Genomic DNA, 14,503 nt, shown 5'->3' on the forward strand with positions numbered 1-14,503 from the left:
AATGTGCTCTCAGATTCACTGGGTGGGCAACTATTCTCAAGAGCGTACTCTGTGGCACCACCCTTCCTAAACTACATCTCATGAGCCCTTATCACTGTGCTTCCTATTAGCAATCAACTAATAAGCACAATTAGATCTTGGCAAAGACATTTGCTAAGATGTCATAATAAAAAATAATAATAATATAAATAATAATAATAATAAATAAAATAATAAAAAAAATGACTACAAAACATTGCAAGTATTGTTCCCATAAACCTAAGGTATACTCTCCCACAAATACACATAGAATTGTATGTAGAAGAATAGGAAACACAATTATTTTGCAACATCTTGATGAACTAATTCCAAGCATATGGTAATCTAATACTAAAAGTACTCAACCACTACTGAAGGAGAAATAAAATATTTATAAACTATTTACAAACTATGCAAGGACATGGTAATGTGGTTAGGTTTATCTATTATTGTAACTATTTGCTGTCCTTGATAAAAGACCCTGTATGCAATTTTGTCTAAAAGGACTTCCTTCACAATTATCACCTCTTCCTCTTACCTCCTGCCCTTGAACAGGGAATGTTTTCTTATTCCAATAACAAATCCTGCCTCTTGCATTCCAATTACTCTTCTGTTCTCCCTTGAATGATTACCCTTTTTCTCTACCAGGAAATGTTTTACTTACCTATCCTAAGTTCCTATCTATCAGCAAAATTCTGTTTGACTATGTACTCTAAGCAAACCTGAAAGGTTATAAGGAAAAAAAAACAACAAATCAGTACCCTAGAAATGTGACTCTGCTATTAGCAAGAATGGAATTCCTTAGCAAGCCAATAAACTTTATTTTCAGTTTGGTGTTCTATCTTGGACCTACTGTCATCAGACTCCTACTGATGGGTATGCCTCTCCAAAGAAATCAAAAGAATTCCCTGATAGTATATGTGGGAAGAATAGGATCAAATTTAGGATATAGTGCTTTTTAAGCATAAATGTAGGACATACATATGTCAAAGGCAACTCAATCTGTAGTATTAGGGGCTTGGAAGTCCTTTTTCATAGAATCCTTATGTGGCTTCCCTTAGGCACATTTTCTCTGTTAGAAGAGTTACTCCACTGCTTTCCCAGGCTCTGATCCTCTCTGTAGCCTGACTCTCTTCTCTGCTGCCAGACTACATGCTCTTAACACCACTTTCTCTCATTGGTGACCCATTCTGTCTCTAGTGTTTGCCTCTGTTCTCCACTGGACACAACATCTCTAGTATCTCCCACTGGCCCAATAATTCTCTTTCAAAGCTATATAGCCTTGAGAAATTCCCTGTCATGTCCCTCCCCCCTCCACAAGCAATTCTCAGCTTGCAGTCTCTCCCACACTCAAATTGCTGAAATTCGTCCAGGTCTTAGCTATTTAAAGTCCTCCAAGGCACAGCTAATTTGTTAGTTCAATCAAGTTGTTCCCTTCTTAACTCAATCCGAGTGGTGTTCTAGCCTCATAAAGGGATCTGAGGGTGTTACAATTTGTTAATGCCTTAAAGTCTGATGGTGTATGACTATACCAATGGAGGGGAGAGGTTAAGGGAAGGCAAGAACACATCCAACCTCCCTTACAAATGAATCACCTACTGTGATTAGAGCTTTGCTCTAAGTAGTGGGTATTAAATGATCGTTTTATGGTTTAATCATTTTCGGCCATTTCTTCCTTCCAATTCTTCATGACCCCTTTTGGGGTTTTCTTGGCAAAGGTACTGGAGTGGTTTGCCCTTTACTTCTCCAGCTCATTTTTCAGATAAGGAAACCGAAGCCAAAAAGATTAAGTGGCTTACCTAGGACGAAGCATCTAGTAAGTGTCTAAGGCTGTATTGGAGCCCAGGTCTTCCTGACTCCAGGACCAGCACTATCCACTACACCACCTAGTTATCTCTGATTTTAACATTAAATGGTACCTTCCTCCAAGAAGCTTGCCTTTTAAATCAAAACACAACATAAATACAGAGAAGGAAACACAAAGTATATACAAGGCAATTTCAGAGAGGAAAGGGGAGGCACTAGCAACTAGCATTAGGAAAAGCTTCAGGTAAGAGGCAGCAAATATAGTGAGCACTTAAATGCTTGTTAAACAAACACTGAAGAAAAGGACATGGATTCCTTGTACAGACATCTACTTCCTTGATCATAATGTTCCAGTAACTCAGGGAAGAAGTGGGAGAACCCTGGATTTGGTATTGGACGACCTGGGTCCAAATGGCAAAGCTAACCACTTATAAAATGAAGGGATTGAACTTCATACCCTCTATGGCACCTTCTAGCTCAAAATATATGTGTCTCTGAAGATACTCGTTTGGCCTTATTGCTTATAATAGCAACGTGTGACTGATGACCAAAGAATACCACCAGAGAGTATGAAACTCTTATCCTAGATGCTTAGAATTTATGAAAAATACTCAAATGCTGCCACAAGTGGATGTGAGCTCAGTTCAAAAGTGGGAAGAAGTGGGTCAGTTCTATGAGTAAACAGTATTCTATTTCCTGGCCCATTCAACTCAGATCTAGGATTTGGTTTTGTTTTCCTTCTGCAGACCCTTGAGAGTATGAGACCTCCACTCCACACTGGTCCTCTCAACCCCTTAGACCCTGTTTCCAGCAGACCATAGAAAGTAGTCAAAGGAGTGGAGAAAAGAGATATCTGTGGAGATATACCAGAATGGGGTTAAGGATATAAAGAGGTCAGACCCCACTTCAGGAAAAATCATCTCTAGCACCGACAAAAAAAGCAGTATACTCAAACGACAATTTCCGAAGTATCCACCACTTGGAATACTTTCTTGCCAGATCCTCCTCCATGGAAAGCAAAATCCATCTCTGTTCAGTTTCTTTTTTTCTCTCCTGCCCCACCTCTCTATATGCATGAATGCTCCCCCTCCCTAATTAATCCTAAAGTAAGCAAAGGTGGTGAAAAGGGTGCCTAGGTCCTGTTCACATTGAGTGCTAGAAAACTGAATAGTGCAGGCAGGTTCTCCTCTCCTTCTGGGAGTTCTTTTTTCTCTCTCTCCACCACATTCTCCAACTTCCAATCCCCACAAATCTACAGCTTTCTTTGCTTACCCAATCAGCTGTAGACCTCACACTTCCTGCCCCCAAGAGCAATGGTATAGTTATTACATCAACCAAAAAGTACTTATTGAACACCTACTCTGTGCCCAGGACTTCTGAATCCAAAGCTCCTGAGAAATAGCTATTCTCTTTCTAAAACTCATGGCAGGCATTCCTCTGAATTACCCTGCATCATAGAGCATTGAGTCCAGACATCTTAGAGGACTGGAGTCTTTCTCTTTTCTTTTTCCTGGAGAATGAATGTCTCAGGTAACCTCTTCATCTCTTTCCCTATAGGAGGCCCATTCAGTGAAAAACTATGTACAGTCCCTCCAACAAGCACTGGACATCTTCTATAAAGAGGTAAAAGCTGCTATTTGTTTCCCATAATCCCATGTATTTTATTTTAGATATTTAAAAACATTCTTCTTAGAAGGGAACCATAGGCTTCATCAACTTGCCAAAGAAGTCTATGATATAAGAAAGTTAAGAACGGCCCAAAGGCAAGAGAGCCCAGTTGTAACAATGGATACCTGTATGTCTCTGTATATAGTAAGTAATGCTTCCATGATCATTCTCTCATATCACTGAGGAACTATATGATGGGGGAAAAGATGGAAATATGGTGTGGTAAGAATGAAGGATGACAGATTGATGACCAGGGTGTTCCATTGGTACTCCTACAATGCCAGGATTGAAGAAGGACTCTAATATGTTGACAGAACCCTTCCCTTCTCTCCTTCTCCTTCCTAGAATGAGATGGAAAATAATCCCACATGATGGGCAGGCTCGAACAGGTTGAAAATTGCATCATTAAAGGGAACTTCCAAGTCTATAAGACTGTAAATCCATTTGTATATTTGCAGTTGTCTTACTGCTTGGTAATTTGAATGCAAAATTTAATATGAGTGATGACATCAAAAAGTATGTGGGAAAATATGACCAGGGTCAAGTAACAAAAGAGACCAAAGACTTGACTAGTCAGGAAACTCGTGCTTATATTTTGTGAATACTTACTTCAAGAATTGAATGCTGAAAAAAGAAAGAAAACTCTTATCTTAACAGATAAGAAACGGTCATTTCCAAGCTGCCTGTGGACAATCAAGTCATCAATTTGTTAGAACAAAGATCAAAAGTAAAACCAAAGTCGAAGAAAGTATAAAACTGAGATGTTAGAAAGAGCTTCAATCTGGCCTGTTCAAATAAGCAGTTGATGCCCCAAATTGGGAAACAACTAGAAACAGACATGGAGGCAACATATTTTTTGGTTCAGAAGAAAGAAAAAACTAACTCAAGTATCAGAGATCCTAGGTTTAAATCTCATCTCTGACCCTTACTATCCATGAGACCTTGGACAATTCGTTTAAACATTCTGGGCCTCAGTTTCCTCATGAAGAGGAGGTTGGACTTGATGGCTTGAGATTCCTTCTAGCTCTAAGTCTAGGATCAACATACACTATCACCATTTTCTAAGGATGTTGATTTGATACAAAGCAAGTCCCACAATGAGGAGGTCGTAAAAGCCCAGAAACCATCTCAGCCAACAAACACTTTGCCTCCTTATTAAGTGATGAGACATGACAACCAAGGGCAATACCAGTTTAGAATATAGGGTTTCCTACCAAAAAGGATGATTGAGAGAACATGAAAAGATGTCTACTCATTTGCCTTTTTTTAAAAAAAATCTGTATAAATACCTTTTGAGAATGATTTGCTTTAGTAAAAAAATAGTATCTTTAATGAAAATATAAGACAATTCAGGTTTTCTCAAATGATAATCTTTAGGAGACCGTATCTTTATAATCACACAAGTGAGTGAAAGATAAAGAGAATATAGGATCCCACTAACTGTACTTGTTGTTCATTGACTGAAAAAATGCATTTTATTTGAGTGTCCAAAATGTCACCTTAAAGGTTCTCCTCCAAAAGGCTGTCTCTCATTCATATTACTATTATATGGGATTCTTTGAAATTCATAACAGCAGAGATCACTTTGTTCAACAGTCCACTGATAATTACAAGCCAGGCATAAAACAAGGACACACATACTCATGGGAACAGTTTTGCCACTGTCCTAGCAAATGTCAAGCATTGAATATAGATCTAAGAAAGATTCACTGTAAATAATGAAAACCCCCAGATTTTCCTATTTGTAAATGGTGTTTTATTCATTTTTAAAAATCTTTTCAATGATTTCTAGAGAAAATATCTGAAAGGGTCCATCCTAGCTATTCACATGGGAAAAACCAAATAGATATTTATTGTCTGGGCTATGATATAGAGTTGGATAGACAATCAGTAGAGCTGATCCTTCAGGATATATACCTTGGAAAAACCCTGTAGATGGACAATGAGCTTTGTAGGAGGGGAAGATAGCAGATTAGATAATATATGGGAAATTGTGTAGTCCTTTTGACAATCATGTAACATGACAATCTCTGAAGAATCAGAACTGTAAGAATCCTAATGGGCATGGATGGACAGTGGCCATAAAGTGCTTGTAGCATATTACCTACAATGATCTGCACAAGGAGAGGTCATAAAGAGACTTAGAACAAGACATAGATATAGTTTAAGGAGGATAAGGGATGACAAATGAACAGCCAACTGTAGGACTAACTGCACTATAGCTAAATAGTTGAAGACCTTCTTTCAGCCTATCAGAGTTCACCCCTACGGAAGATTTATAGGGAAACATGGAAGACAAGAGTTGCACAGGATGAGAAATCATAGTTGGGTTGAGATCTGTGATATTGGAGGGAGCAGCCACATAGGAGAGATTTGTATCCCATCCTGGACATTTGCCAGGACAGTGGCAAACATCTTATGAGCATGCTGCTCCTTGTTTTATGCCTGACTTGCTATTGATAATCAGTTGATTATTTAACTGACCTCTGTTATATTTCAAGGAATTCCATTATTGTCTGAAGGAGAGTCAGCCTTTTGGAGGAGAATCTTTCAAGTGACATTTTGGTCAGCCAAATCAAATGGATTTTTGGAATTAATAAATCATAGGAGAGAGGAGTCTATGGGGAACATTCTTTGAAGAATTGAAGTGATGTCATTTGCGGCAGGATTGATGCTTTTGGGGAGCAATCAATTGCTGCTACTGTTAAGATAGTTGACGTATCTTTAGTCCTATCTCATAGCCTGAACACTAGACCAAGCTTAAATAACATCCTAACCCAAGCTACAAAAAGCATGAGCTAAGGGCCATGAAAAACAATGAATAATGATTAGATATGGAAGATCAAGAAGCCTAAGGAGAGATGAATGGATTGAAAGAGACCTAGACAAGGAGATAATATAACAAATATCTTTTAACTACTCTGCTGAACACTGGGGGGAGATACAAAATTTAGAAAAAACATAGTGTCCCCCCCCTCAACGAGTGGAGAGTAAGACATCAATGCAGATAGCTATGATATACAATAGATGATAAATATACTGAGATGCAAAATGGAGTGCTATATGATGTTTGAGGGGAAGATTGTTTATAATAAAGATTTCCTGGTAAAAGATCTAAGAAGGTATTACTAATACCTTAGGGCAAAGTCTCCTTGGGGGCAGAAACTGTCTTACTCATCTTTCTATCCACAAAGAGACCTAGGACAATGACTCACATAGTCAACATTTAGTACTATTTTATTGGTTTGGAGGAAAGGAAGGAAGAGGTGACTTAGCAAAGAGGAAGTTGGAGGGCACTTTCTGTACCCAACACAGCATAGGCAAAGGCAGAGAAGTAAGAGAGTTGCATGCATGTCTCGTGGTAGAGGGTATAGGGGAAGTACTATGGAGCTACAATTAGTTGGTTTTTCCTCTACAACCATACACTTGGAGTAACAGATAGCAGCAAGTATAGTACCAAGCCAGCAGGTTCCACAGAGAAGAGCTTACTCACTGAGATTAGATGAGGAGTCGGAGAGAAGATACTCACTGCCATGCCTGAGAAGTAAGGAGGTTTAGGCAAAAATTATGAATCCTCCACAATTTCTTTGACAATGATAATGACAATGATAGAAACGTAAGCAACTTATAAGGGTAAAACTAATAAAACATTCAATTTTATAGATAGTCACTCCAAATTCTCTTCCAATCTTTGGGAATGTGGGCACAGGCATATGTTGCTTCTGGTTGTTGATTTATTTCTTCAGTTTTATCCTCAAGTCATTACCAAGTCAAAGAACAAACAATTTTACAGCTCTTGTTAACTATTGCTAGATTGTCCTCCAGAAAGACTCAACCTATTTTATTTTTTTTTTTAACTCTTGTCTTCCATCTTAGAATCAGTACTGTGTATTGGTTCCAAGGCAGAAGAGTGGTAAGGGCTAGGCAGTGGGGGTTGAGTGACTTGCCCAGGGTCACCCAGCTAGGTAGGGTTGGAGGTCAGATTTGAATCCAGGACCTCCCTTCTGTAGGCCTGGCTCTCAACCCACTGAGCTACCCAGCTGACCCCAAGATTCAACCTATTTTAAATGCTACCAAGAAAGCATCTTTTTCACATGGGTCCACCAACTTTGCATTTTGCCAGTTTAATTTCATTTTGATACTCTAATAAGTATATAGCACTATTTCAAAACTGCCAGAACTGCCAGAAGAAACTTTTTTTTTCATTGCAAGGGAAATTGCATTTTTTCCCAGCGTGATGATTTACTGTCATTATTTCCTCTTGTGTAATTATCTTCATTCCTTGATTCCTTACTGCCTTCATAGGATTAAATGTCAATCCACCTTATTTAGTCAAACTCTTGGGTCCCCACACATTAGCTGATTCCCTTCATTTATGACCTATTCTTTTAATCCTAACCTTTCACCTACCTCTATGCACATGCACCTAAGCCCTTCTACCCCACCTGCCCCAATGGAATGTAAACTCCTTGAGAGCTGACATTGTTTCATTCTTTGCCTTTGTATCCCTAGTAATCACTGTTAGAGACCTTTTTATTTCAGAAGAGTATTTACTCCCTGGACATCTACTGACCCAGATAGTTTCCCTGACCATCCTAGGCTCAGGGGATGTGATGGGGCAACTCAAAGAAATAACTTCATTCATCTGCACATGACTCATTTGTTTTGAATGAACGACTGAGTTTTTACATGGGGGAAAAAAAGTCAGGGGTCAACTAAAAACCTCTAAAATCAGCTTTATGGGTCTACCAGTGTCAGCTAATCTACTATGAACTTCAAGGCTTGAAACTCATTTTTCCCAGATCAAATAGCTGGGCTCAGTGACCTACTTCAAGACATCCCCTGAAGAAGAACTTCACATGCCAGGCTAGTCTTGGCACACTTGTCAAATAGGTGGTAATTATCTTCGGGGCCTTTCCATCTCCAGTTTCAGCATCCTTCAGTTGGACTGTTCTTTCTCCTAGACAGTACCCCATCTCTGGATCTATCTTTCCACCCTATTTAAATGGACCAATCATTCAACACAAGGCTGTCCTAACAATGGAGACTTAATAAAATCACTCAAAATAAAGAGCACAAATTCTCAAGACAGCAAAATGAGGAATGTTTGCATTTGTGACTTATAGGCTCTCTGGTGTGGAAATTTTAATCATCTCTGATAACAGAGATATGGGAGGTGAGAGGGGAGATGTTTTCTGGAATCCATAACATCTTTCAATATGTTTACAGAGATGGCCTCGCTTATATCCACCTTCCTCTTCTTTTTAAAAAACAATTTAATGAATATGTTATTTCAAATAGTATAGAAATAGAAAATAGGATCAACATCAAGTAGTAAAAACAGTCCTGGACCCAGAGTCAGAAGGCTCTATTCCAAATCGGACTCCAATATTTCTCAATCCATTAATCAATCGGCAAACATTATCAAACACCTATTGGGTGTCAAGTGTGGTGTGAAGCATGGAAGACACAAAGACAAAAGTGAGATAGTCCTTTGCCTTAAGAAGCTTCTCTTATACTGGGGGACAACATGCTACCCATGTGCAAATCCAGGATACGTGTAAAATAAACACACAGTGATGGGGGGGACTAAGAATTGTGGAAGCATGCATGTGGAATTTGGTCCACGTCTAGAAGAGAGACAGAAGTTCCATACAACACCGGTAACAAGGAAGAACATTCTGGCCCATGCAAAAAACACAGAGGAGAGATGGATTGTTGGAATCAGTCTTACAAAGAGTGGCTAAAGCCATACTGGGAAGGGCTTCAGCTGATCAACAGAGGAGTTTGTATTTTAACCTAAAAACCATGAAGGATCACTGAAATCTCTTAAGCAGAAGGTGACACAGTAAGACCTGTGTTATAGGACTATCTTGAAAGGTATGGGAGATGGTTAAATTATGGAAGAGATTAGCCATGTGATCTTGGATAAGGTAGGTAAATACTATGAGCCTCAGTTCCCTAATCTGTAAAGTGGGGATAATGCTAATTGTACTGCTTGCTTCACAAAGGTACTATAAGAAAAGCATTTTATAAACTGTAAAATACTATAAAAGAATAAGCTATTATTATTACAAGATTCTTCATTCTATTAATATTATGCCTTTGTCTAGATGTTTTGCTACTGTTAAAAAAAACCCAATATTTCATAATCTTAGTTAAAATGTTTTAAACCAATATTTTCATTTTCTTTTTTTAAAAAACTGATTTTTTTAAAACCTTACCTTCTGTCTTGTAATCAATACTGTGTATTCCCTCTCCCCCTGTCCTCATCTTTAATGCAAATTATTAATTAAAGGGTGTGAATATACTATGTATTGATTCCAAGGCAGAAGAGTGGTAAGGGCTAGGCAATGGGGGTGAACTGACTTGTCCAGGGTCACACAACTAGGAAGTATCTGAGGTCAGATTTGAACCCAGGATGTCTCATCTCTGGACCTGACTCTCAATCCACTGAGCCACCTAATTGCCCCCTAAAAAATTGATTTTTTAAAAATCAAATATCCCTATAGTTACTACTCTGCCTCCTATTAAAGTTATTACACAATAAAAAGAGTACCTAATTTGAAATCGAGTGACTCCTTTGACAGGAACTAACTGTGTGACTTTGGACCTTAATTTTTTAAAATCAAGCATTCAATTAGTTTACCTTTAAGGTTCCTGAGATCAAACTCAGCCTCAAACACTTACCAAATGTGTGATCCTGGATAAGTCACTTAACTTCTATTTGCCTTAACCCACGAGAGAAGGAAATGGCAAACCACCCTAGTATCTTTGCTGAAAAAACCACCAGCACAGTATGGCCCATGGGGTCACGAAGAATCAGATATGACTAAACAACAAAAATTCCTTCAGTTCTAAATATATGATCCCATGATCTCTAAAGTCCTTTCCAATTCTCAAATTCTGTTATTCCCAGTTATATTTTTTTCTTTAAATTTTCTCTTTGTTTTACTCATTTCAGTCTTCCTTATCTTTCCAGGGTTTTAAAAATTAATCTGCTCATCGTTTCTTACATCTCAGTAGTATTCCACCACAACCATATGCCACAATTTGTTTAGCCACTCTATCACCTATAATTTTGATACTTTGGAGATCACAGACTTCCATGATTTGCAATAATAAAACAGAACCGAAAGAGAAAAAATATCTGTGATTCCATAAGCTTATTTTCTTATGTTTCTGATGATTCCTGAAGAATCAATAAAGTCTATTCTTGGATCTCCTACAGTTGCCTCGAGCCTTCATCAACGTGGTAGAAATTATGGAGCTGGTGGGTCTGCGTCAGATTCAAGGGGAAAAATGTGCAGTGACAACTCAGTAAGTAGCCAAACCTATCTTTATTAGGTCCCTAAACTGGGAGAGCTCAGGGGAAAACCAGCTAGAGGGAGTTTGGTGGAAGCCAGCACCTTCTTCATAATGGAGGTGATATCAAGGCTCCTGGTAAGACAAAATCATCCCAGGGACTAGCCAACCTGGACTGGGATTTGATGGAAGCCTTCATCTTAGTTTGTCCTTATTCCATAGATCTATTTGCCCTTGCTTTGGACGTTCCCTAGATAATTCTCCTGAATTGCAAGAGATGAAGAACATTAATAGACATTTCCAGGTAAGCTTCCCAACCTTTCTTTCACGATTTTCTCTTTTTCCTGTGCCAGGGATGATCAGTTCTTTGATCACAGGAGGAATGACCCAAGATATCTGTCTAAGAAGTAGTTTTTGAGAGCAGGTCCATCCTTAAGACAGGGAGAAGGGACAGATACTGGGTCTGGAGTCAGAGAACCTGGGTGGGAATTCTAGGGCAGCTCTTTGCCTGTCCTCTGTGACTCTGAACAAGTGACTTCACTCTGTGGACCTCCACTCATCCAGTGAAAAGTGAAGAGCTTGGGCCAGATGATCTCTAAGGTTCTTGACAACTCTATAACTTTGATTCTAGCCAGGGGGAGACCTAGTCAATGATACCACGACCGGTGCCCCTCACCCACTGGGCGAAGCCTGGTCAACGTGGCAGATTTGAAAGGGAAATAAATGAAAATGATACTCTCCAACCTTTAAAAAAAAAGTCTGTCTATGTTCTTTGGTGCTTAATTTGCATATGTTGCAAAAGAAGGTAGCAGTGAACAGGGAGCCTGCCTCAGAATTAGGAATTCCTGGAGTCAACCTGGACCTTGACAGGCTCATATGGTGACCCGTTCCCCGAGGCTTCCACCTGGAGGAAGAGTAGTTGCTGCTACACATCAGCAGAGGGAGTTTCCTCACTGGGGAGTAGAAATCTATATCAATACATGACCTGACTGGAATGAATACACATGCATGTGTGTATGTATGTATATGTATGTCCATATATATGTATGCATATATACATGATTATTACACTGTAATTAGACATGAATTACGGGCATTAATTAAATATATCAATATGAATACATTATTATCATTACACATATATTTGTATACTTATCTATGTATATGTTTTTCTTCCCAGTGGCATATAAGCTCCTTTGAAGGCAAGAGATTTTTTCATTTTTATCTTTGTTAATCTAGCATTTAAAGTGCTGAACTTGGAGTCAGGAAGGCCTGAATTCAAATGCTGCCTAAGATACTTACCAGCTTTGTGACCCTGAGAAAGTCACTTATTTAATCTTTCTTAGTCTCAAGTTCCTCATCTGTAAAATGGGGATAAAAATAGCCCACAAAGTTTTTATGAAAATCAAGTAATGTAATACAGAGTATCAAACACACACCCAACAGGCCACTCTTAAATATGGTCAAAACTGGATTAAAATGTAATTTATTAGGGAGTGGAATGCAGCTAGGTAGCTCAGTGCATAGAGAGCCAGGCCCTGAGATAGTAGGTCCTGTATTCAAATGTGACCTAAGATACTTCCTAGCTATGTGATCCTGGGCAAGTCATTTAACCCCAGTTGCCTTGCCCTTACCACTCTTCTGCCTTGGAACCAATATTTAGTATTGATTCTAAGACAGAAAGTAAGAGTTAAAAAAATGTAATTGAAAAATATTTAACAAAATAAACAAAAATAGAATTGAACATTGATAATGTTAATGTGTGGCTTTCATCCCTTATGTATGGTTTGTTGTTCAGTCATTTTTCAGTCCAGTCTCTATGTGACCCCATTTGGGGGTTTCCTAATAAAGATACTGGAGTGACTTGCCATTTTCTTCTCCAGGTGGTTTTACAGATGAGAAAACTGAGGCAGACAGGGTTAAGTCACCCAGCTAGTAAATGTCTGAGGTCAGATTTGGACTCAGGAAGATGAGTCTTCCTGACTCCAAGTCCTGTATCACTGAGCCTATCACTGAGCCACCAAGCTGCACTATGTATAGTTTCTTGAGTCCTATTTTTATTTGAATTTGGCACCCCTGATACAATGTCTCGAAAGTATGTTGCCAGCCTTAAAACACTATCTAAATGATGAAGATGACATTGGGATGGATAGAATGTATGGAAAGGGAAGTCACAGAGGTGTCATTGAAGGATGCTGTGCAGTCTGAAAAGTTTCCAGGGGAAAGGGTGCGGGCAGCCAGCCCATCACCACCCCACTCTCCCTTTTCTTGCTTATGGCATTAATAGGAGTTTCTGGTATTTGGGGCACCAGCTGGCAGCAGCTTCTCCTCTCCTCCCCAGTCTGCTGCCTGCCTGTAGCTCCAGCCCAGACTTGTTTCCCTCAAAGCTGAGAGGCCAATAAAGACTGATGGAATGAATAACATTAGTTACCAGCAGGAAGCCAGGATGATCCAGCAGGGAAGTCTCCATTTCATATAGCATCCCCAACCCCTTATCACAGGGTCCAAAAAATAGAGATTCATATGACTCCTAATCCTTGGTCTTTTAAAAAATTATGTGTTATTTTAAACTTAAATGTTAGCAAAGCTCAATGTTTCAATATATAAAGAATAGAAAAGAGAATTTTATTGGAAACTGTGAACTTCTATTGTATACAGTTTAAATATATATATATATATATATATATATATATATATATATATATAATTGAACATTCTAGAATAAATCCTGCCCTGCTTCTTTACATGCCCTTCTGAACTTCTTCCTGCTTTCTTTTGTGTATTTTAAAATGTTTCATCGATGTACTTTTTCATATCATCCACTCTCACTATCCAACAACTTCTGTTCAAATAAAATCTCTCGTGTGATCAATTAGTAAGAAACAAATCAACCAATTGACACAGGTCTGAAAGATATTGGGTGCGGGGCATGTATTTCCTCACTAGACTTCTGACGCCATAATTGGTCACTGCATTAATGTGAATGCTGAAGGTTTTCAAAGCTGTTTTCTTTTGCCTTATTGTGATCATCCTGGAAATTGTTCTCCTGCTTCTGATCATCTCACTCTTCATAAATTTATTAAGGTCTTCCAAGGTTGCTTTGAATCTGTTAAGTTCATTATGTCCTTTTTTTTTTAACCCTTACCTTCTTGTTTATGAATCACAGAATCAATTCTGTGCATTGGTTCTAAGTCAGAAGAGCAGGAAGAGCTAGTCAGTGGGGGAGGGGAGGGTAAGTGATTTTCCCAGAGTCATACAGATAGGAGATATCTGATGCCATGTTTGAACCCATGACCTCCCATCTCTAGGCCTGGCTCTCTAACCACTGAGGCATCTAGCTTCTCCTGGTGCATTATTTTTTATAGTGAAATAACAACAACAAGGGATAGCATTTCTATAGCCCTTTGAAGTTTTACAAAGTGATTTACATATTATTTCCTTTTGTCCTCTCAACTTTCTCAGGCAGAAACTATTATTATCTCAATTACCTTAGATGCAAAAGACTTGCTCAGTGTCACACACCTGGTAAAATTTCTAAATCAGGATTTAAATTTGTCCAGCTATTCCTCAATCAAAGGGTACCCTCTTTGTTTCCAGTTATTTGCCATAGTATATGCCATAGATAATGCCATAATAAATAATTTTGTGCATATTGTCCCTTTCTCTCTCTCTCTCTCTCTCTCTCTCTCTCTCTCTCTCTCTCTCT

At 38.7% G+C, this 14,503-nt stretch overlaps 1 protein-coding gene across 2 annotated transcripts in view; it reads left to right on the forward strand.

Annotated features, from left to right (window-relative positions):
• Positions 1-14,503, forward strand: part of PLB1 (phospholipase B1) — a 241,736-nt gene that overhangs the window by 208,194 nt on the left and 19,039 nt on the right. For both annotated transcript variants that reach the window (XM_056818431.1, NM_001077185.1), the window contains 3 exon segments: positions 3,382-3,447; positions 10,724-10,812; positions 11,020-11,101. In XM_056818431.1, the coding sequence (XP_056674409.1) occupies positions 3,382-3,447; positions 10,724-10,812; positions 11,020-11,101 (237 nt within the window).

Source organism: Monodelphis domestica, chromosome 1, assembly GCF_027887165.1.
Source record: "Monodelphis domestica isolate mMonDom1 chromosome 1, mMonDom1.pri, whole genome shotgun sequence".
Taxonomy (NCBI): Eukaryota; Metazoa; Chordata; class Mammalia; order Didelphimorphia; family Didelphidae; genus Monodelphis; species Monodelphis domestica.